We start from the raw sequence: 20289 nt of genomic DNA, 5'->3' as shown, positions 1-20289 counted from the left end.
AACCTGCATCATTCAAAAACCTCATGCTTTATACACGCTGCTTAAATGAACTCGCTGCTTCCTGCGTGAGGAATTCCCTCCGCTCCCCAGGCTCTCTCTGCTCCATAACCAGGCAGCTGCAAACACAGGAGGGTCTGGAAGCTGGGGCAGGAGCGGCACATCCCAGCAAACGGCACATCCCAGCAAACGGCACATCCCAGCAAACGGCACATCCCAGCAAACGGCACATCCCAGCAAACGGCACATCCCAGCAAACGGCACATCCCAGCAAACGGCAGCACCGGCTGCTTGGGTCAGGACCGTTCCCATTACAGATTCAGAGCAGACACCATAAGTTCATGTCCTCGCATGTTCTCCTATTAGCTCTGCTGCTCTCCAGAGGAGGCCCGAGGCACAGCCCGGATGTATCACTAGACACATATTATTTTTTAAATGAGAGTTTGGGGAAAAAAGCCTTGGTTGATAAAGAGGGGGGAGGGGTGACAAGGGCTGCGGTGGGGACCGGCCGAGGTCTCTGCTGAGACAGCCCCCAGGAGCAGGGCCCACCCAGCAAAGCTCATTTGACTGGTATCATATAGAGATGAAACCTGTGTCCCCTGGCAAGTCCTCCCCGGCGCAGGGAAAGCCGGAGCCCTGCCGGGCCAGCGCCGCTGCGGGCGCCTGGGAGCCCACCAGCCAAACCCGCTTGGAGTGATGGATCTGCCCCTCCACCCTGTCTGTGATGCGTTCGACAGTGATTCATTCTACCTCTAACTCAAGGTGCTGATCAGCCTGGAAAGTGAAGGCATTATTTACGATATGTATTAAAAATGAGACCTCTCGAATGTTAGAGGACAGGTTTAAAAATCTGCAGGTCCCTTCCACCTTCAAAAACCTGTTTTTAACAGTCTGCACCTCACAACATCGTGACACGGCTCTAACGCTCCTTGGGGAAGCTCCTCTGGCCAGAGATGGACCGCAACCCAGCGCTTCAGTGCTCACGTTCTTCCGAGAGGCTTCAAGGGAGAGCGCAGGGATTGACCCCCCTATTAAAGAGATGCAGAACACACTGATAAAATGTGAGTTTCCCATATGCGTTGGACACTAGCCTGGGGTGTAGCAACCGCAGCGATTTAGAGTGAAAATGCAAGTGAAGTGCATTTGGCAAGCACTGCCAGGTGCAGCCCAATGCCACGTTCCCGAGAGCCCCCCCTGCCCGCTCCCGCTCCCCCCAGCAGAGCCCGAGGCTGACAGCGAGACCTGGGACCTTCCAGAGCAACGGGCGCAGCTCAACAAACAGGACGTTTGGAAGAAGCCATTGCCACCAGGACTTTAGACATTTTATAACCTTTTTATAGAAGCACTTGGTGATCAACCTGGCAATTCAAGGTGAAATTTGCTTCAATCTGTGGCTTTTTAAAATTCCATATTAGTCTACTGTCACCTACTATGGGCAGGTATCACCTACAACAAATCACACAAAGCTTTAATCTCATTTTTGTTAAAACCGCTGGGAGGTTGACTACATGGCAACTGTTTAATGAATTGTTCTGTCATATTTACAACATCCAATTTGTCTTTGTGATTCACTCTTTAAGGCTGGCAAGTCTACTCTGCAATTTTCTTTAACAAGGCGAGGTAAAAACTTCCATTTGCTGCACATAACATGCACCGAAAACACCCGCAAATCCCGCCGCGCTCGCTCCGGCTTCCCAGCCAAGCGAAGGTGGAGCGCGAGTACGTGCTCTCGCCAAAAGAACAACCTTCCGCAGAAAAACAAGAAACCCCAACCCCAAAAGTCAAGCTCCTCCCGCCCGCTTCATTCACGGGTGTCACAATGCGGGTCTGACATTTCGACTGTTTGCGAGTGACGGATGGCGCCCCTGGGGCTGAACGCCGCGGCGGGGGCGTCCATGGGCACGGCAGGACCGGCGCCGCGCTCAAAACCCCGAGAAGCAGCAGGAACGGGAAAGGAAGGATGCGAAGAAACAGACGTGGCATTTTAACGAGGCTTTGGGAATCACCACCTAAAACAGTGCGTGTGCAGCCGGGATGCCGAGCGCCCCCCACAGCCACCCCCACGACGGGGCTGGTGTCGAGTTCCCGAAATGGAAGTGATTCATCCCACCAGAAGGTCACACGGGGAAATGTCACCTTCCGGTGGTACGATGCTAAATGCTGTTTAATGGCACTCAGGTGGTTTTTTTTAAAGAACAAAATTGTTCCCTCATTGTCCATTTGTTTTGGGGGGGTGACTTTCTGTGCTCTTGTTTCAGGCGTACACCTCAGCAGCCTGCTCCGGTGGCAGCGCATCCCTGGGGTGACCCTCAGCCCCGTGACGCTGAGCATCGGGACGGCTTGTGAACAGGATGATCACGAGCATGATCATGAGAAGAGGAAAAACCCTCTTCTTGCCGTGCCACCAGTGGATTCTCTCTGTCGGAGCCCAGCCCAGCAGCATCTGTTCACAGAGCAGGCAGAACAGAGGCCGCAGGTGATGATCCCAGGTTCAAAAGCAGGAAGATAAAGAAAAGAGAGAGTTGTGCGTTCCAGCCTGTCTGGTCAAAGGCCTCGCGGTGGTCAGGGAGCCGCCTCTCCGCGGGTGGACGTTACTGAAAAGTGGCGTTGAACGCCCTGCCGATGACAAGCCTGCGCACCTCGCTGGTGCCGGCGCCGATCTCGTAGAGCTTGGCGTCCCGCAGGAACCGCCCCATGGGGTAGTCGTTGATGTAACCGTTCCCACCTGCAACAGAAAGGAGTCCGAGGCGTTTCCCCGGTGTCAGGGCGGGCGGGAGGGAGCGTCGCCCTCGCACCGTGCTCGGCTCTCTGCAGCAACCAGTCCCACAAACAGCCCTGCCCGGGACTTACCCAGACACTGGATCCCATCCAGAGCCACCTGCGTAGCCGACTCTGCCGAATAGAGGATCACTCCGGCACAGTCCTAAAGCAGAGTCACAACGGTGGCCGTCAGCAAAGGTGTCACCTGCCCGTCTCCAGTCTCTGCCTTGCTCTGACCTTTCCATTACTGTACAGACGTGTGCTAACAAGCCTGAACTACCTGATCACAAAGGCAGCGCATCCGCTCCCAGCAAGGAAGGAGTGCAGCAGTCCTTCTGTCACCACGGAGCACTTGTGTCAGGTCTGCAAGGGCCACGTGAAGACAGAAAAAGAAGAAACCCCGTGCAGCAGGGGAGCTGGTGTCGCTCACAAACACACATCACATCCACAGGAGACCAATGTGATCTGATTTGGGATGCGGGGCTCCGTGCTCCAACTGCTAAACACTCCGTCCCCCTCTCCGGGAGAGGTGACAGTGCCGGTTGTGGAGATGACAACACCTCCAAAAGATGCTACAGGCCCTGCAACAGCCAGGGCTTTGTGTTCTGGCTTCTAACAAACACCTACAGATCCTGCTAAATCCGTTGCCTTGTAGAACCTGACTTCCTTTTCCATTAGGGTGGAAAAGAAAAAACAAAAGCACTTAGTGCTGTGAGGGAGTCATTTGAACCCCCAGAACCAAACCCCAGCCCTCCCCCCGGCTCCCGACCCAGGAGCACAGAGAGGAGACAGGCCCGGCGGGCGCGAGCGCACCTTTGCGTTGAAATGCCCCTGGTCGCAGGCCCTGGCCACGTTGTAGACGTACTGCCGGCACGCCATCAGCCGCGTGTACATGTCCGCCATCTTGCCCTGCATGAGCTGCGCGTCAGGAGACAGGAATGCCACAGGGGAAGATCAGTTTCTGTGCTAGCACTGGAGATCATCCACTCCCCAAGCTGTCCCACAGAAACCAGGCAATGAGCAGACACGCACTCAGCCGGAGGTCCCGTCAGCTCACACGCTGCCAGGTGTCACACACTGCCAGGTGTCACACGCTGCCAGGTGTCACACACTGCAGTAACGGGACCTCTCACCTTCCCGCACATCACTACACCCCGCAGCCCCAGCACAAGCTGCAGGCGACTCCACACGACGACCTCCCACCACACAGCTCCTTGTATCCTCGTTTTTAAAGAAAACAAGCAAGAGGACAAAACTAATGCCTTTTCTGCCTCACCTGGAAGTGGCCGATTTTCTGTCCAAATGCTTCTCTTACATGTAGGTATGGAATTGCGTGGTCAAGAACAGCTTGCATGATCCTAAGAAAAGCACAGATATGGAGGAAAAAGGAAGACAACAGAACAAGTAACAGACAAATAATAAAAAGGTTCTCATACCTAAAATGATATGCTGCTGTCTTCCCACAGCTCCACTCAAACAATGCTAAGAACAAAATCCAAATGTCCCGTTCTCCCCCCAGCGCTCTACATATCGCTCATTGGGGACGTTCTCTAGTAAGACCTCACCTGCTTAATTCCGGGGATGGAGGAGAAAGGCTGAGGAGCTTTCCTAGGACTGTAGGCAGGACAGTGTGCTGCCTTGCACCTCCACAGAAGAACAGCTCCAGGAGCCAAGACCATAAAAAGGCGGAGGCACGAATAAGGGTGAAACATCCTCCCTCTGCTTTGTGGAAGATGGTCTTTCCACAGGAGGCTTAGCACAGAGAGACCGCGTGGGAGGGCAAGAGGACGGGAGGGTCAAAATAGTTACTGGGGAGCTTAAGGACTGAATGAACGAAGAATAAACCCTTCATCCAGTCCAGTGGTCCTTCTGTGTGCCAGTCCGGATGGCGTTTTAGACTTATTCCTGAAGTAAGGCATATGCAAACATGCAAATGAGGACCAAGAAAGATTTACCATCCCTAGAAATGTTTGCATCAAGACCAGCATTTTCAAAAGCAGGCTCTGGGGAGCCTGTGGCCTGCGCTACACTGGAACACACAGATTAGCAAGCTTGCTTTCTGGCATTGCTACCCCAGCTGGAGACCCGCCGGGGTAGGTGATCCCGAAGGATCCTTCCGGCCTTGCCATCTACACAGGACGACGATCCCTTACCCCAGCGGCCCGCCAGACAGCACCAGCCTCTCCAGGTCCAGTCCGCTCATCAGGACGTAGACTCCTTTGCTCACCGCCCCCAAGACATTTTCAGCTGCAACAGGCACAATAAAGCGATTCACTTGTGTGCAAAGCCCGGATGAGCTGTTGTCCGAGGGCCTGTGCTCGCTGGGGAGAGGGTTCAAACCTTCAGTCCCGTTCCCCTTCCTTTTCGGTCCCTCAACCATTCAGGACCAGCTGCCAGGCTCTGAGTTTTGATACTTATGCTCCCCCCGACTCAAATGGCTTTTCAAGCCAACCAAGGCCAAAAAGGAAAAGGCAGCAAAGGGTTATAAAGTGCATCTAGAATCACCGCTATGCTCTTGTCTGTTTTCAGAAGCGTGAGGTGCTCCAGCTCCTCCAGCTTTCGTACCAACAAGCATCAGAGACTTAACAGCCTGGGAGGACAGACTGGGAGCCCCCTCAGCACCCCATTAGTTTGTATCTAACCCAAACTGACAGCATTATCATCCAATGTGTGTGTTCAAAATGGATGTAAATCCTGGTCTGATCCCCTTGGGTCACCTCTGCGAGCACTCCCAGCACCGGACCCAGACAAGCAGTCTGAGCTCACCACTTATCACAGGCTGGAGGGATCTATGTCGGTCCTTGAAGACTAGAGAATGTGAACAGTCATTCTCCCCCTTCTGCAAGGGGGGCTCAACAGAATAAGGTAGATGTTATAAATAAATGTTTTGAGAGACAAGCATTATTTCTGTGAAAATGGAACAGGAAAACAGCCACATCAGATAATGGGCTGAGAAATAAACCTCAAGAAACCCTTTTGCTTTGGGACAATCTAAAGCACACACTGATGTTAACGCATATAAAAGGAGAAGCAGGAACAGAAGGCTCATCGCAGCACGGCTGTATTCTTACAACCAGGAGAGAACTTAAAGCCTAACAGCTGTGCTTTGTGGATAGACAGAGATCATCCGCTGATCACACCATGCAGGAGAAATAACATCCACTGCAGGCTTTGATCACGAGAGATCTGAGAGGCGTGATACACAAAGTGAAAATGAGACAGCACTTGTGCACACATGCAAATAGACTCCTGAAATAAACAGCCTGCGTTTCAGTGGCAGAAGCTCATGGAGTGCATTGTCTCTCGCTTAGTGAAGAGCACGTTGATGGAGTGTATGCAGAACTGCAGCTTCTGCAGGGCCTTCACCACCATATTGGAGCTAGGAAGAGGAAGAAGAGTGAAGCACGGCTCTCAGAAAAGGCTCAAAGGCCCCACAGACCAGAATACTAATAGTAAACCTTACTTTGAAGAACACAAATATCAGCATCAGTAATGATGAAGTGAAAAAGTTGCTCACAAGTAATGGCATCTCATAGCTAAAAAAGCTCTGAATAGCCTGAGCATGTTCCTGTCCATGCAGGGAAAAGGGCTGGACAGGTGTGCGGCGAGCGGAGGACACACCTGTGGGCTGCGCGCGGGGCGCAGACCTGCTGCTGTGTATCACAGAAAAACGCAAATCAAAAAATGGGGGGTCTGAAGCAGCTTTTGCCATAAACGAATCCATGGACAACACTTACTACGAGAAAAACAGCAGCGAGTCAGCAGAGCGTGGCTGACAGTGAAACGTGCTCTAAGCAGCTGGGGTTCAGTGCTGGAGGACAGCTCGGTCTGCGAGCAGGACCCTGCAGACGGCTCAATGGCACCACACCGGCTCAGCTCCCAAGGCAGAAGATCGGAGGCAGCATTAATGGCCAGAGTGCAAGGTGTGTTAACTTTCAACACCGCAGCGATGTGCTCCTCCCAGTTATCGGCAAATGGAAATCCCGTTACCATAAGAACACGCTGCTCTGCACAGGTGATTGCCCAGGAGATGATCTGCAGACTCGGGCACCGGCCTTTCTGATTTCAGAGTGGAAGGATCCAATAAAGTCAGAAACGTCAGACTGCAGCTGAAACTCTTCTGCTCGCTGCAAAGCAGCTTTTGGTGGAGCAGGAGAGTTACTTTTTCTGCAGATCTGCAATTAGCATTTTAATGAGCTCAGATAAGGTATCTCCTCCACTTGCTATATAGTGTCTGTGAATTTTCTATCTGCAACAGGGAGCGCACAACCACCCGCAGAGCCCTCAGCTCACAGCGGAACACGCGTCTAGTCAGCGATCCAATCCATCTGACCAACAAGACGGGAAGCCAGCAGGTGCGCGCTGCCGCCATCCGAACCCCACTCACCGGGGATCTTGCAGTCTTGGAAGATCAGCTCACAGGTGTTGGACCCTCGCATCCCCAGCTTGTCCAGCTTCTGGGCGGTGCTGAAACCCGGCATTCCCTGCAGGGTCCAGACAGTGACAACACGTCACATCTCAGTTCTGACAGACTAAATTAAATCACTAGATGTCTTTCATGTCTTGCCTTAAAAAAGACCCCATAAAGTTAGATAATGGGATAATAGGACACATTTACAAGGCTGCCAATATATCTGACTATTTTTGGCCACAAGCAAGCCCTTTTCTATTAGAACCTCGTCTGTAGTCTCTCTATATTTCTAGCCCTAAAGACTGGTTACATGCCTGGATACCACAATCCAGGTGTGCCCAGCTGCCAGCGCAGTTCACCACGTCACCGGGGCAGTTTGTCCTTCAGCAAGCGGCTGACAGCTCTAGAAAGAAAACCAGCTGGCTTCTCAATGAGGCTCTTTGGGTTAAGGAATCAGCTTTGAAAGCCCCACCACAATAAGCATGTGGGAATTACTGAAAAGTAGCTTCAACCTACCCTCTCCACGATGAAGGCAGTTATACCTCGGGAGGCTGGAACAGCATTAATATCGGTTTTAGCATAAACGATGAGAACATCTGCATCTGGCCCATTGGTGATCCAAAATTTGTTCCCATTCAAAACGAAGTAGTCTCCTGGAAGCAAAGAGCAGCAACCTGTCAGCTCACAACAGACCAACACTACATCCTCATGCCATTTATCTCCACGAAAGTTCTCTAAGACCCCCGCAAACAGCGTGCACAAATCCTTCCCAAGTTTAAGAAAACTCATTTCCTTCATTTCTGGAGTCCAGAGACAGTTTAACAAACACCAGACAAACTAAGGCACGTGGCACTGGTTCCATAACACCACCGGCCTCCACCACCACCCTCAGTTCACTTCTAGACCTTCACCTGCCCACCTCAAGTTTCCACTGCCTGGTTTCTCACACGTTCAGTCTCCTGGGGGGCAGCACAAGCCTGCAAACGTGGCCCGGTACAGCCAAGACTTAGCACTGTGTCTCAGTGGCATTGAGGACCTTAGTCTGGACTTACAGGAGACGGAGTTTACGCCGGCTATCTGGCCAGGCAGCACATGACAGGCTTTACCTTTCTTATCTGCTTTCAGCTTCATGGACACAACATCAGATCCTGCATTGGGTTCGCTCATTGCTAAGGCTCCAATGTGCTCCCCGCTGATTAGCTGCAAGAAAACACAAATCTAAGAAAGGGAGGGAGAGCAGGGCAGCGAGCGGGTGACAAGAGATGGCCAAGTGCTCAGCGCTGTTCTCAGAGCGCGGTTCCCCCGCGCCCGCGCCGCCGTGGCCGCTGTACGCCCCTGCGCCCGCTCGCACCGGCCCTGCGCAGCCCTCGCCTCCTCTTCCCTGCTCCCTCCGCCTGCCCTTGTCTCTTGCCTTTTTTCCCCCTCTCTGTGTCCTTTTATCTGTTTTCTCCTCCTTTTGATCTCCTTTTTTAAAAAAAAACAGATTCAATGTTTAAGGGAGATGTTCAACCAACTCGATCCATCGGTGCATTTCTACAGAAGCCTTCATGATCTGCTCAAAACTATTTAAGTACCATTAAGGAGTCTGTCTTGAGCCAAGACAAGTAAGAACTGAAGTGATTGCACATCTCATTGAAAGGCAGCAAATGGGGGCATTAAAATACACCTGAGCAGCAACAAGGACAACTCAGAGTTACATATCAGCAGGTTCGCACAATGCTTTGAGGAAGGGACACTGGGCTTTGCATGCGCTTTAAATCAAGTTTCCTGCGCTGGTAATTTTGCTGATAATTTCAGCGGCTGGGATTCAACGTACTAGTTAAGTTTTTCCACGCATTTAAACACCAAAATCTGTTTTATGTGCTTTGGAGTCACAAACATCAATGCCCCAGATGATGAGGAAGTTCCACACGTAGTTAATTGGCACAGGCAAATCCAGCATTTGGGCAGCGAGAAATGAGGAATATAAAATAGGAAAGCGGTGACTTCCACCCAGAAATCTCAAAACAATTTGGGAAGTTGGAACAATATCATCCAGGGTCACCCCAAAGCCCCGTTTAGTAACACTGTTCCAGAGAGCGGGACTATGCTGTCTGCAGACTGGGACTTCGGCACGGGCTGAGTTCAATATGGATTAACAGGACAAAACTTAGCAAGGTAGAGAAAGGCAAGTTTGGGAAGTACAGTATTTCCCAAAGGCTGGGTCACTGAAATTGGCTTAAAATGCTCCGCACTGCGGCAGACACTGGCCCTGTGTGCAGCCGAAACCCGAACGCTTTCCAGCTTCCCCACCTTGGGCAAGTACTTGTTTTTCTGGGCTTCGTTGCCGTTCCGCACGAGCTGGTTGATACAAAGGTTCGAGTGGGCCCCGTAGCTGAGCCCGACGGCCGCCGACACGCGGGAGATCTCCTCCATCACCAGCACGTGGTCCAGATACCCCAAAGCAGATCCACCGTACTCCACTGGAAAGAGAAGAGGAACCCCACGTTAACCGCCACGGAGTGTATCACACATCGTTATTAATTTCTTCCTCAAAATAAATCATTTACTTGTCCAGCATAGTTTTACCCATGTAAGATGCACAAGGATGCATCTAAAACATGCTACCGCCACTTGCACAACAGTGAGTCCTTCTTGTCAGCCACCCTTACGTGCAACCTCAACAGAGCCGCATGAGGATCGTAACTGGCAATCCAGCTTGGCACGCTGAGCTGGGCCTGAACCCAGGGCTAAAGATGGAAGGCCGGGAAAAAAGAGAAGGCTGAGAAATGCATAATGGCCTTGAGCAGCTGACAGCAAATATAAATACATCCATATACATATATACCTATATATATCTATATATATCTACCTATTTGCATTTCTTAACTTAGCTCTTTATAAAATAAACAGAAAATTACATCAAACCAACATAGTTTTCTTCTTTTTAAAAAGAAAACAAAAAGCACTGTTATTAAAATGCTCCCTTACTAGACTTGATGCACTGGTGCCCAAACATGCCACTCAATTGAGCATGTGCCCTCGTAAGATTTCCCATTATCTTCACATCCTAAGTCCCGGTCTCCACCTCCTCCAACAAAACCGACGCCAGTAAAGAAACTGCACGTAGCTATACAATCAAAAATCAGGCAAAAAATGCCGGGCACAGGAGGGTTTGAGAGGTAAATCTTTGAGGAAATCCAAAAGGACAGGACTCATGAGGGGATGGCTTATTTATAGTGTGGGAAACTGCTGTAAGCCTCAGGCACAACATCAAAGAAGAAAGAAGGTAAGAGTGAGAAAAAACAGGAGCAGCAGTAAATTGGGAAGAGTAAAGAGAAAGAAAGCAGAACTAGAGACTCTTTCAAGCAGCCTCAGCGCCACTGAAAGGACCGCAGAGGCATTATTTCAACGCATTGCTATTCAGCTTGCTTCTGCAGAAGCCTTTGCAGACGCACATCTAGAAACACAGACTTTACGATGGGAAATAAAGGCCCCATTGGCCGCTTTTCTGCGCTAAGGGCTTCTCCTCATTACACTGCGTTAGTGCATTCAGCATGACCACAGCAGCCTCAGTCATCTATAACATTAATCAAAACACTTTTCAACCAACCTGGACAAGGCTGAATAAGATTTACCCTGATTTTCTTCTGACTGGTTGGATGTGGTCAGCTCTCCATTCGTTATCACAGCTTTTCACAGCATTGTTTTATACTCTAACTTCTATTAGAGATGGATGTTTGCTCTAGGATACTTTTATCTCTAGCTCCCTTTCTTCAAAACCTGCAGCAAACGCTCCATAAGCGCAAACACGTCTGAGTTGCACACGTTATATCTGGAGAAACCACTTCTGAACAGCACTTTTAAACTGTAAAAGCCATTTTGTTATCGTCCTAACGAGGGAAGAGGATTCAGATTCAGTGAGGAATAAAAATGTTGCCATTTTATTTAAAAAATAAAAGGATAGGAGCTTCTGGCCAAATGGACGTCCCAGCGCAGGCACGGCTGCTCCGCACCGGCGCGTTTCAGCCGAGCCGCTGTGGTTTGAGGGGTCACCCAGCAGAGGGCACAGGCTGGGAACAGACTTACCGGGAGCTGTGATCCCCAGAACTCCCAGTGCCCCCAGCTTCTTCCAGAACTCCTGCAAGCACAGAACAAGGAATCATTCCAGACTGCACTCAGCCCAGCAGCACAAGGAGTTTCCCCAGGTGGCTCACAGACACACCAATTTACCTTATTCTTGTGCCATCTCAGAGGTAAACACACCAATACCTGCTCCTCCTGCAGCAGCTCCACCCTTTGGACTAAGAACCCAGACAGACTAACGGACGTTAGTTATGATACACATGGGAGCAGTCCATTGCGTTCAGTGAAAATTCACAACGCCTAAATGCCATTCTGGAAGTACAGGTCGTGAGATTTAACTCATTGCCCAGCTTAAGGAGAATTTCGTTGAATTAAAACCTCCCATTAATTTAAAAACTGCATTTCTAGGCTTTCATATACTATCTCTTGCTAAAAATAATATAGGATGTTATGACTTAAATTGATGCTTGTATTTTACTTCATGCACTCTTGCCACTGTGCTTTGGCAGCACGGCGCAGCCTGTCAGCCTGCGGCTGCTGCAAATAGTGGATTTAGTGTAGGGTATTCGTGTCTGAAATCCTGGAAACACTTAGAAGAGTTGCCATTAGCTGGCAATGTAACTCTTCTAGTAAAGCAAACTGGTAAGTAAAGCTGAGGAGGCCTCCTTGGGAGAGGCTGAGAAGGGGAAGGTTTGGGCTGGGGCAGAGGTGCTGCCCACCCGCAGGCGGGACTAGAGACGTTTTAAAAGGCGACCACAACAGGGAATTCGTGAGCACTTTGGGCTCGTGAAGCTAACGGAGCTGAATCCACAAGGGGCCCTCAAGCACATAACCTCGAGGTTCTCCTGACCACCAGGACACCAGACGCTAGTTCTGCAGAGCTGGACACCTCAGCTGCAAAGCCCACCTGCTGGACCCCTCCACGCGCCTGTCACCCCCAGGCTGGTCACTGCGGCAATGCCGCCGCTCCAGGGACAGCCACACCACGGGAGGCGCGGAGCTGCCGGCCCCAGCGGCCAGCGGTAACAATTATCAGTGAATCGTCTCCAGAGACTTCAAAAAGTACTGTTCAACAGCTCTGGATGACATCTGGTGTGCCAGACTACGCTCATATCCCGAACTTCAAAGCCGTGCATATATCCCTGGAAATGTCAACATCAGAGCTCCGGGAAGCCCCAGCAGATGTTCCGGGCTTTTTAAGTCTTGTGGTGCTTATGAAAAGCAATGGCTAGATCTCTCATTTTCATCAATCCAGCCATCCCTGGCACAGAATTTGTTGGGGTTTTAGGAAGTCAAGTTTCAGTTCAACAGTCAAACTTTACATTTCAGCATTTGCACATAATACATCTACAACAAATTTGAGAGGAAACTCAGATGCCCAAGCAAGGGTCCTACATAGAATACAAAGCACATATTAGAGGAGGAGTCTGAACAGAGCAAGGCACAAATATCACGATGAGGATCCAAACACGACCGTTATCAATCTTTCTTTCTCCAGTTGGATGCTGGCTGGGTTCTGCCCCAGGTTGCTCAAAGTTGTTCACAAAAGATGAAACAGGAAATCAAAAAATTGTTTCTTCTATGGCTTTCAAGTTTGAAAAGTTAATGCATCTGTTCCTGTGCTGTGGACTGGGACCCTTTGTCTGGATGAACGTACAGATCAAAGTACAGACAGGCTGTCAGCACCACCTGTTTGAAACGCACACATGAAATACTTGCCCGCATGCCTTTGAATTCATTTTCCTGGTCAATCTGTTGGGCCTTCGGAGCCAAATGCTCTTGACAGAACTTCGTCATGGTCTGCCTAAGCTGGGAAAAGACACGAGGAGAAACACATACGTTACATCTCATCAATATATCGCCATCTTCTTCTCTAGCATCTGCCAGGCGACACCAGGATCCCAAGATGAGAAGGGAACCGATGTTTCAGGTTACCGGCGGTAAGACCACATGAAAGACCCTTTAGTCTTTTAAAGAGAAAATCTTGATGTACTTAAGTTCCTCTCAGCATTTTACCTTAACAATCTTCCCCCCAAATGAGATAATGTTACTCAGCTACTGCCTGCACCAGGGTTTCAGGGGATGGCCTTGGTCGGGAAACTTTGAAAGCTGATGAACAGGGCTTATAATGGATTATCCCTGTCCAGTAGCTGCTTACAGTTTAATTTAATTATATGCAGATGCCTGTAATAAACGTGCCTACTAATTGAATGTGTTGGTGCATCAAACTGGAAGTACATTGGCTATCCTACTATTTTCTACAGAGGCAAAATTCCATAAAGTTGTGTATGCTTGTTGATCTAAGCATTAAAAACCTCAAAATATTTTTCTGCATCTAAAAAGCTGAAAACCTACTTATATACATATTCTTGACCATAAAGCTTAAAAAAACCCCAAACAAACAAAACACAAAAAAACCCCACAAAAAACCCAAAACCATAACAACAACAAATAATCTGAATCAATGAGAGAGGGAGGGATGGACTCGGACAGGCATCCCTCCCAGCCTAAGCCGGCTGGTAACACTTACAGTGCTCTTAATTCACAGTTAACTACCATTCCTGAAGATCTATTTCTGGTCTCATTTTTAGCTTTTGCACCAGACAGATAGGAACTACGAGAATATTCTCCTCCTTTTACACCTGCTGAATGTAGAACAAGTTAATTCAGGCTGATAAGGCCATAAACCACAAACACAAGCCTGACAAAGAATAATTCTGTAGTAAGAAAGAAGCAAGAATAAGTTTATTTTGTATATCCATATGCTTGCACCGTCGTAATTTAAGTAAGGCTATAGCTTCAGACCTGAGAAGCACCAAGGAAAAGGGTTTTATTGGCAGAACCCTGTCTGGACCAAGTCTTTTGAGGACCCCCCCTTGCCCCACACCCTGGGGCAGCAGGTAGTGAGTGCTGATGGCCAGCACCGGGCTGCTGCTCAACACAGGAGCAAACAGCAAAGCCAAGAACCATTATCCTAAAGCTTTAGGTCCCCCCTTGGGCAAGGGAACAAGCTAGGAGAGCTGCAACGCTTCTTTTGAGAGGATTTGACGAGATTAATTTGTTTATTTGGCGACCGTATTTCTGATCAAACAGGCCCAACGCGAGCGCAGTGGAACTTGTTTATGCAAATGGTTGGTCGTGCGGCGTTCCACGGTACAGAGGCGCCTTCCCCCACGAGCAAAACCCAGAGCAAGCTGGAACAGCCTTTGCTCTGGGCCCGGTTCCCGCCGGGAACAGCGCACACGTGTACCGGGCGCGTACCCGCCGCCCGCGCCACGCCCCCTCTGCGCGCCCGGGGATAGGCCGGCTCCCCACAGCCGCGACCAATCACCACCCTCCAACCCGCACACCCCCAGGGCCGGGCCCGCCCCCGCAGCGCGGCCCGCCGGCGGAGCCCCGGCCCGCGGTACCTGCCGCTGCTCGTCGCTCAGCCCGTTCACCGTGTCGTCCACCGGCAGCCCCGCGCAGCCCCGCCGCAGCAGCCCCAGCGCCTGCCGCCGCCGCGCTCCGCGCAGCCCCGCGCCCACCGCCGCCCGCCCGAGCAGCGCCGCCGCCGCCATGGCTGCCCCGGGCCCGCCGCGGAGCGCAGGCGCGGCCCGGCCCCGGGGAGCGCCCCGCCCCGCCCCGCCGGGGGGAGGAGGAGGGCAGCGCCGCAGGGAAAAATGACAGAGTCCACGTCCTTCCAGTACATTTAATGGGTTAAAACCAGCAATTTTTGCAATACTACAGAGGGTTCCCCAGCGAGGGAAGTTCCCCGGTGCGGGGTCCCAGGCACGGCCCGGCAGGTGGGGGCGAACAAGTGCCTGACAGGGGTGGGCAGCCCGTGCTGTGCTCCCCCACCATCCATCCTGGTGCTGTCCCCCCAGAGAGTGGTGACCTGCACATTGGTGAGACCACCAGACATAAGAACCAGGTTTGCAGAGTAGGAGTAAAAGATACAAAAAAAAAAAACCCACCAAACAGTCCCATCCTTGTGCCTCACATCAGCAGGAGCTGCTCCAGCTCATCTAGTACTGCTGAGCATTCCTTAATCTCCGCTTGGAAGGACGAGTGCTTCTCCAGGGACTGCTGCCTCTCTTCTTCCGCAGATTTCCACTTGGCCATCGCTGTCTGCGTGGAGAAGTCGGTGCACACGACATTTAGGGAAGTCTGTCCGTGACACTTGTCAAACAAAAACTACTGAGCAGCAAAGCCAAGTTCTAAAGCAGCTCCTGCTAAAGCATTTGAACTCTTCAGCAGGGTCTTACCAGCTAAACTAAGATTAGTCTAGCCTGACTGGGGTGTCTTAGCTTGGTTCCTTGAGGAATATGGCAATTTATCTGTGACCAAAGCTTAGGAAGTCTTATAATAGCGATTTAATAAATTAGCTCTTAAACTTCTTACAAAGAATTGTAGAACTGTAATTTAATTACTATTTTGGTCAGTATATAGACTATTGTTGAAGCTGCTTGAGCTTGCAGAGACTGCTCCGTTTCCAGCACTGCCTCCATCTCCGCTTTGGAACAGGCGCAGTGCAGCCTGGCAGCTGTCACTCAGTAACAGCACCTTCACCTCCTGCCTTGTTTCAAGCTCAGTCGTGTACAATTCAATTGGAAATGACCGAAACTTAACATTGTCCCAGCCCTCTGTGCAGGAGCGGAGTAACACACACAGTTTCCTTAATGCACATACAACAAAAAAGGAGCAATATTGAAGGCTTTCAGAATCTCACTCAGCACCAAGTGCTCATTACCTGGTTAAGTCCAAACCAAAGTCACAGTCTTACCTGAAGCGCCTCCTTTTCTTTTGCAGCTGTTTGATTAAATAGCCTCAACTCTTCTATGAGCTTCCCAGTTAACAGCTGAAAAGCCAAAAGGAAAATAGTTTGATATCATACCAATAAATGCAACTCTCAGCAGCTGTTTGCACAGCATCAGTAGAAAAGGGCAGCAGAGCACACAGACTTCTCAAAGCCCGTTGAACTCCCAGTGCCATTTCAAAGCTTTCTTACCGTTGTCTGCTTCTGGCATTCTTGTGTCTTTTCTTCCTCCTCCAAAATGTTGTTGCCTGTAACTAATTTACGAGATGCACTAGTGAACCTCTAATATACTGATAACTTTGCTTGTAAGAACAAACAGCTTTTCAAAGTGACTTTCTACAGCAAGACTAAATTATTTTCAAAGATTATCCAGGACAGGACCTACTACAGAAGCAGCTTTTTCTCTTAGGCTAGAAAAAAAATATGCCCTGGAGTTACAGCAGTATTTCCGTAATGAGGAAGGAGAATCCACATGTCTTACAACAGTCACAACAGGGAAAAAAAAAGCGTCCTGAAGAATGAGTAGCAGAATGGCACGTGAAGGGCACAGTCCTTACCAGGATCAATGTTTCTGCTCTCCAAAATCACCATGCAAGTCTCCTGAAATTTCTTCAGTTTCTCAACTTCTTGTACCAGGCCTTCATTCTCCTCCTTTAAATCCTTTATAATGCCCTGTCATTAACACAGGTCGTAAGTTAATCGAGTTTCCAAGGAGATTTTCTTCTCATTAGTCAGTAACCAAGTGTGACGCTAATGGCTTAACAAGTGCTCCACTAGCACTGAGAATCAGACCTTGCCCTTCTGGCTCTACCACCACAGTAAAGGAGCCTGCTGCCAACCTTTACTCCTGCTTCGGGACAGGATTAATTCATTCATCACATCCACATCTCACAGCAACCATTAGAAAAACTCGATCCTAAAGAGAAATTCCTTTTAGGCAGTTCTAGTGTATCTTTTATTGTGCTCCCTCTCATATATATCAATAATGCAAGAGTTTGATGCACCGAAGAGCATATAAACATTGGGAACAACAGGGCATCTTAGAATCTGTAAGCCCCAGCATTGTTCCCTGCACAGGTCAGATATTGCCAGGCAATGGGATAAGCTGATCAACCTCACAAGTGGAATGCAGTTCTTCAAGAGAATCAATAAACATGTGGATTAGGGTGATCTGGCTGATAGTGTCAGGAGCTTTTTGAACATCTCGTAGGAGGTCTCAAAGGCTCTTAAAGAAATCAAGCTGTGAGGTAAGAGGAATGATCACCTCACAGATTAGTAATTGGTTGAGAACTAGGAAATAAAGGGAGTTTTTACAGCTGAGAGGTACCAGTAGGGCCTCTTGCATGTGACAGACATTGCGCTGTGTCCTAGAGTGATCTGCTAGAGGTGGTGAATAACGAGGTGCCAATTTTGAACCTGAACTTGACTCAGGAAACTCAAATCTGTTTGAAACAGAATCCACTGAACAGTCCCAGCTCTCTCAGCCTTTCCTCCAGTCCCTTAATGATCTCAGTAGCCTTTTGTTGGACTCTCTCTCCAGTATGTCCACAGCTCTCTTGTACCAGGAGCCCAGAACTGGACACAATACTCCAGGTTTGATCTCCCCAGTGCGGAGCAGACGGGGAAAAAAACTTGGAGAACACAAAGAAACTAAGAGACTAAGCCACAATAGGACACAATAGCATGTGAAGAAACATAAGCAAGACAATCCTTTGATCTGACCTTGTAGGGATCAGAATATAAGAATTACTCCATGATTTATTTATTTTTCCACCCCTTTCCTTACCTGTGCTCCTGTTAGTCTGGAATGTAGCTGTTGTTTGGCTGTTTCTAACAGTTGATTCTTGGTCTTCAGTTCTGCTTCTAGTTTGTATCTGTTCAGAGTTCTGTAGAGCCAAATATCCAAGATTTAGGGGCAAAAATATCAGTATTACACACCTTCTCTTTTACTTTCACAAAAATGCTCTTTTTGGAAGCATTTGCTCTTGTTTCTGACCAAGAGCTTTAATCAGCAAACTTGGCAAGAAAGCTGGACATGGGTGAGAGCTCATCATGACCCTCCAAGAGGAAACACTGCTGCCTGAGGGCAACTAACAGGAACTAGAGGAAACATACCCTCCTCTTGTCGCCGTCTTCTTTGAGGCCGGTTCCACTTTCTTGGCAGATTTAGGCAACCTTAAAAGACAGGTAAAAGACAATTATCAAAAGATCACTGCATTCTTGCAGGTTACCAAGCCTGTTAGTTTGACAAAATCTGCAAAATGCTAAGCCACCTTTAAGACATTTGACAAGTAATAAATGCATCAATATTTTACTTTCTTTTACCCTTGGTTTGTGGCTTTGAAGACACCATCTGCTGGAGCGTTCGAGCTAAAGTTAAAGTTGGGATCTTTGCTGAACTCTACTTCCGCTGTTTTGCTGACACATTGTTTCTTTGAAGAAAAAGCCGGTTGCACTTCTGCACGAAAAAGACAACAATGCAAACACCAGAGTCTACAAGAGATCGCCATAATACACAGAACTACTGGATCTCTTAAACCTTCAATTTGAGATAAATCACAGTTATATCTTGCTAGAACATTGCTAGGTAGCAACAGCTAAGGGCAGTTTTCACACTTTACCGAGGATACAGGGCCAAGACCAAACCACAGACAGCTCAGGTGGGAGACCATTAAAACATAGTTACCAGGCTGGCACTAATGAGAGAAAGTTTGAAAGTGGTAACGTAGGCATGATAATAAAGTAGGAGTCAATGTCAAGCAGCCAGAATGGCACAGGGATCCAAGCAACGCTGCTCGGTACAGGAAGCAAAACAAACCCAGCGCACCCAAAACTCTCAGCTCAGAGAACTTTATATTTCAATTCACTTTGTAGGAATAGATACACTTCTAAAGCAACACTGCAGAGAATTAGCTTTCTATGTAAACTTTATGTGGCTTTAAACCACAGCTGTTTGAGTATATAAAGCTTTGTTCACATAGTGGGCTCAGGAAGCTTGCTTTTATTTCCCACTCCAATTAAGCATTTTTCAAATGACTTACCCATAGGCACATTTATACTGGAGCAACACAGGAAGTCGCACCGATACAGAGCACCCCGTGTTTGTAAGGCCCAGCCTGCCTGCCCACACGGCTGAGGTGCTGCCGGTGGTTTGCAAGGCCGATCAAAGGGGGGGGTCTGCGCCCCAGGCCGCTGTTCGGCACAGCGGACCCGCCCGCGGGGCCCAGCAGCACCCGCCCTGCCCAGAGAGGCGCCCTTGCCAAAAAAAGCGTTCACCGAAGCCTTAAATGCGGACAAGACACTTGAATAAAGCCCGTAATTGGGCTTCGCGACGGGCAGCACGGGCCAGGGCGGCACTGGATCTCGCTCACAGACACCGCTCCCCCCGCAGCCCCACGCAGGGCAGAGCACGGTCTCCGTACGCACCTGCGGGCGGCCCGCTGCGGCGCGGCCCGCTGAACACGGGGATGCGGGACGGCTCCCCGTCCATAGCGGCCGCGCCCGCTGCTCCCGCGCCGCCGCCGTTTGAATCGAACCCGCCGCCAAACGGCTCCGCGCGTGCGCAGAACCGGCCCCGCCCACGGAGCGGCCGCGCAGGCGCAGTGCGCGCGGGGCTGTGGTGCGCAGGTGCCGCGCGGGCTTTTGTGCCCTCGTCCCTTCCCTCAGCGAAGGCGCTGCGGAGGTGGCGGTTCCTTGTGAGGGTATAACGCTCGTTCCCTTCGCAGCTGCCCCTAGGGGAGCCGGCCCCCGGCGGGGAGGGCCTTCCCTGCTTCTGGCTGCCTCGGCCTGCGGTTTGGACACTGGAGGCCCGGAGCTCCCGAGGCCTCTGCGGCCTGGCGGAGGAAACTGCCGAGTCCCGTCCCCTCAGGGCGCGGGTAAAATCGCCCTCCCACACTGGAAGGGGAAAGGACGCGTCTGTGTAAAATGTATCCCGACTTTATTAGATGGTTTTCCGACACAGCTTTCAAAATGGGTAGGAAGACCCTCCAGAAAGTAACAGGAAAGGATTCCTGTGGGGAGAGTTTAGGCAGCGCTTGCTCGCAGCCCCAGGGCAGCTCTGCGGGCCAACACACCCACCTGGACACCCAGCTCGAGAACTGCGCTGTGGAAATGCAACACTGAAATACACTGTACGTTTCAAGCGTTGTCATTAGCTTTAACAGTGCATATTCCTACTCAACATCAGGCGGTTGTGGCCAGTCTCCACTGAGCATGACGAACTTGTGGGTTTCAGAAGGAGCAAATCTTTTAAGACTTT

At 50.0% G+C, this 20289-nt stretch overlaps 2 protein-coding genes across 4 annotated transcripts; both read right to left on the bottom strand.

The window, feature by feature from the left end:
- Positions 1–1502: 1502 nt before the first annotated feature.
- On the bottom strand, positions 1503–14811 carry IVD (isovaleryl-CoA dehydrogenase). Its single transcript, XM_082058077.1, has 12 exons — positions 14644–14811; positions 12953–13042; positions 11237–11288; positions 9461–9630; positions 8275–8368; positions 7685–7821; positions 7145–7241; positions 4911–5004; positions 4034–4115; positions 3571–3675; positions 2848–2920; positions 1503–2722 (listed from the first exon to the last, which is right to left on the bottom strand). Exons 1-12 carry the CDS (start codon positions 14791–14793, stop codon positions 2589–2591), a joined length of 1278 nt encoding a protein of 425 aa, XP_081914203.1. The 5' UTR covers positions 14794–14811; the 3' UTR covers positions 1503–2588.
- Positions 14812–14910: 99 nt separating this feature from the next.
- On the bottom strand, positions 14911–19601 carry KNSTRN (kinetochore localized astrin (SPAG5) binding protein). Of its 3 annotated transcripts, none has more exons than XM_082057881.1 (8): positions 19443–19601; positions 18357–18489; positions 18147–18206; positions 17818–17917; positions 16589–16703; positions 16224–16285; positions 15999–16073; positions 14911–15343 (listed from the first exon to the last, which is right to left on the bottom strand). In XM_082057881.1, exons 1-8 carry the CDS (start codon positions 19519–19521, stop codon positions 15212–15214), a joined length of 756 nt encoding a protein of 251 aa, XP_081914007.1. In that variant the 5' UTR covers positions 19522–19601; the 3' UTR covers positions 14911–15211. The 3 variants fall into 3 exon arrangements, with proteins under 3 accessions (XP_081914007.1, XP_081914008.1, XP_081914009.1); XM_082057882.1 differs by having other exon boundaries at positions 19458–19601; XM_082057883.1 differs by lacking the exon at positions 19443–19601 and adding an exon at positions 19073–19402.
- Positions 19602–20289: the final 688 nt, after the last annotated feature.

Source organism: Streptopelia decaocto (assembly GCF_964273445.1).
Source record: "Streptopelia decaocto genome assembly, chromosome: 7".
Taxonomy (NCBI): Eukaryota; Metazoa; Chordata; class Aves; order Columbiformes; family Columbidae; genus Streptopelia; species Streptopelia decaocto.
This window is presented reverse-complemented; position numbering and strand designations above follow the sequence as displayed.

Coding starts and splice junctions, on each gene's coding strand:
- IVD (XM_082058077.1), bottom strand. CDS start 14,793: ATGGCGGCGGCGGCGCTGCTCGGGCGGGCGGCGGTGGGCGCGGGGCTG. Junction 5,005..7,144: donor CCAAGACTGCAAGATCCCCG/GTGAGTGGGGTT, acceptor TGCCTGTTGCAG/CTGAAAATGTCTTGGGGGCG. Junction 2,723..2,847: donor GGATGGGATCCAGTGTCTGG/GTAAGTCCCGGG, acceptor TTTCTGTTGCAG/GTGGGAACGGTTACATCAAC.
- KNSTRN (XM_082057881.1), bottom strand. CDS start 19,521: ATGGACGGGGAGCCGTCCCGCATCCCCGTGTTCAGCGGGCCGCGCCGC. Junction 17,918..18,146: donor AAGACGGCGACAAGAGGAGG/GTATGTTTCCTC, acceptor TTGGCTCTACAG/AACTCTGAACAGATACAAAC. Junction 15,344..15,998: donor AAGAAAAGGAGGCGCTTCAG/GTAAGACTGTGA, acceptor TTCTCCACGCAG/ACAGCGATGGCCAAGTGGAA.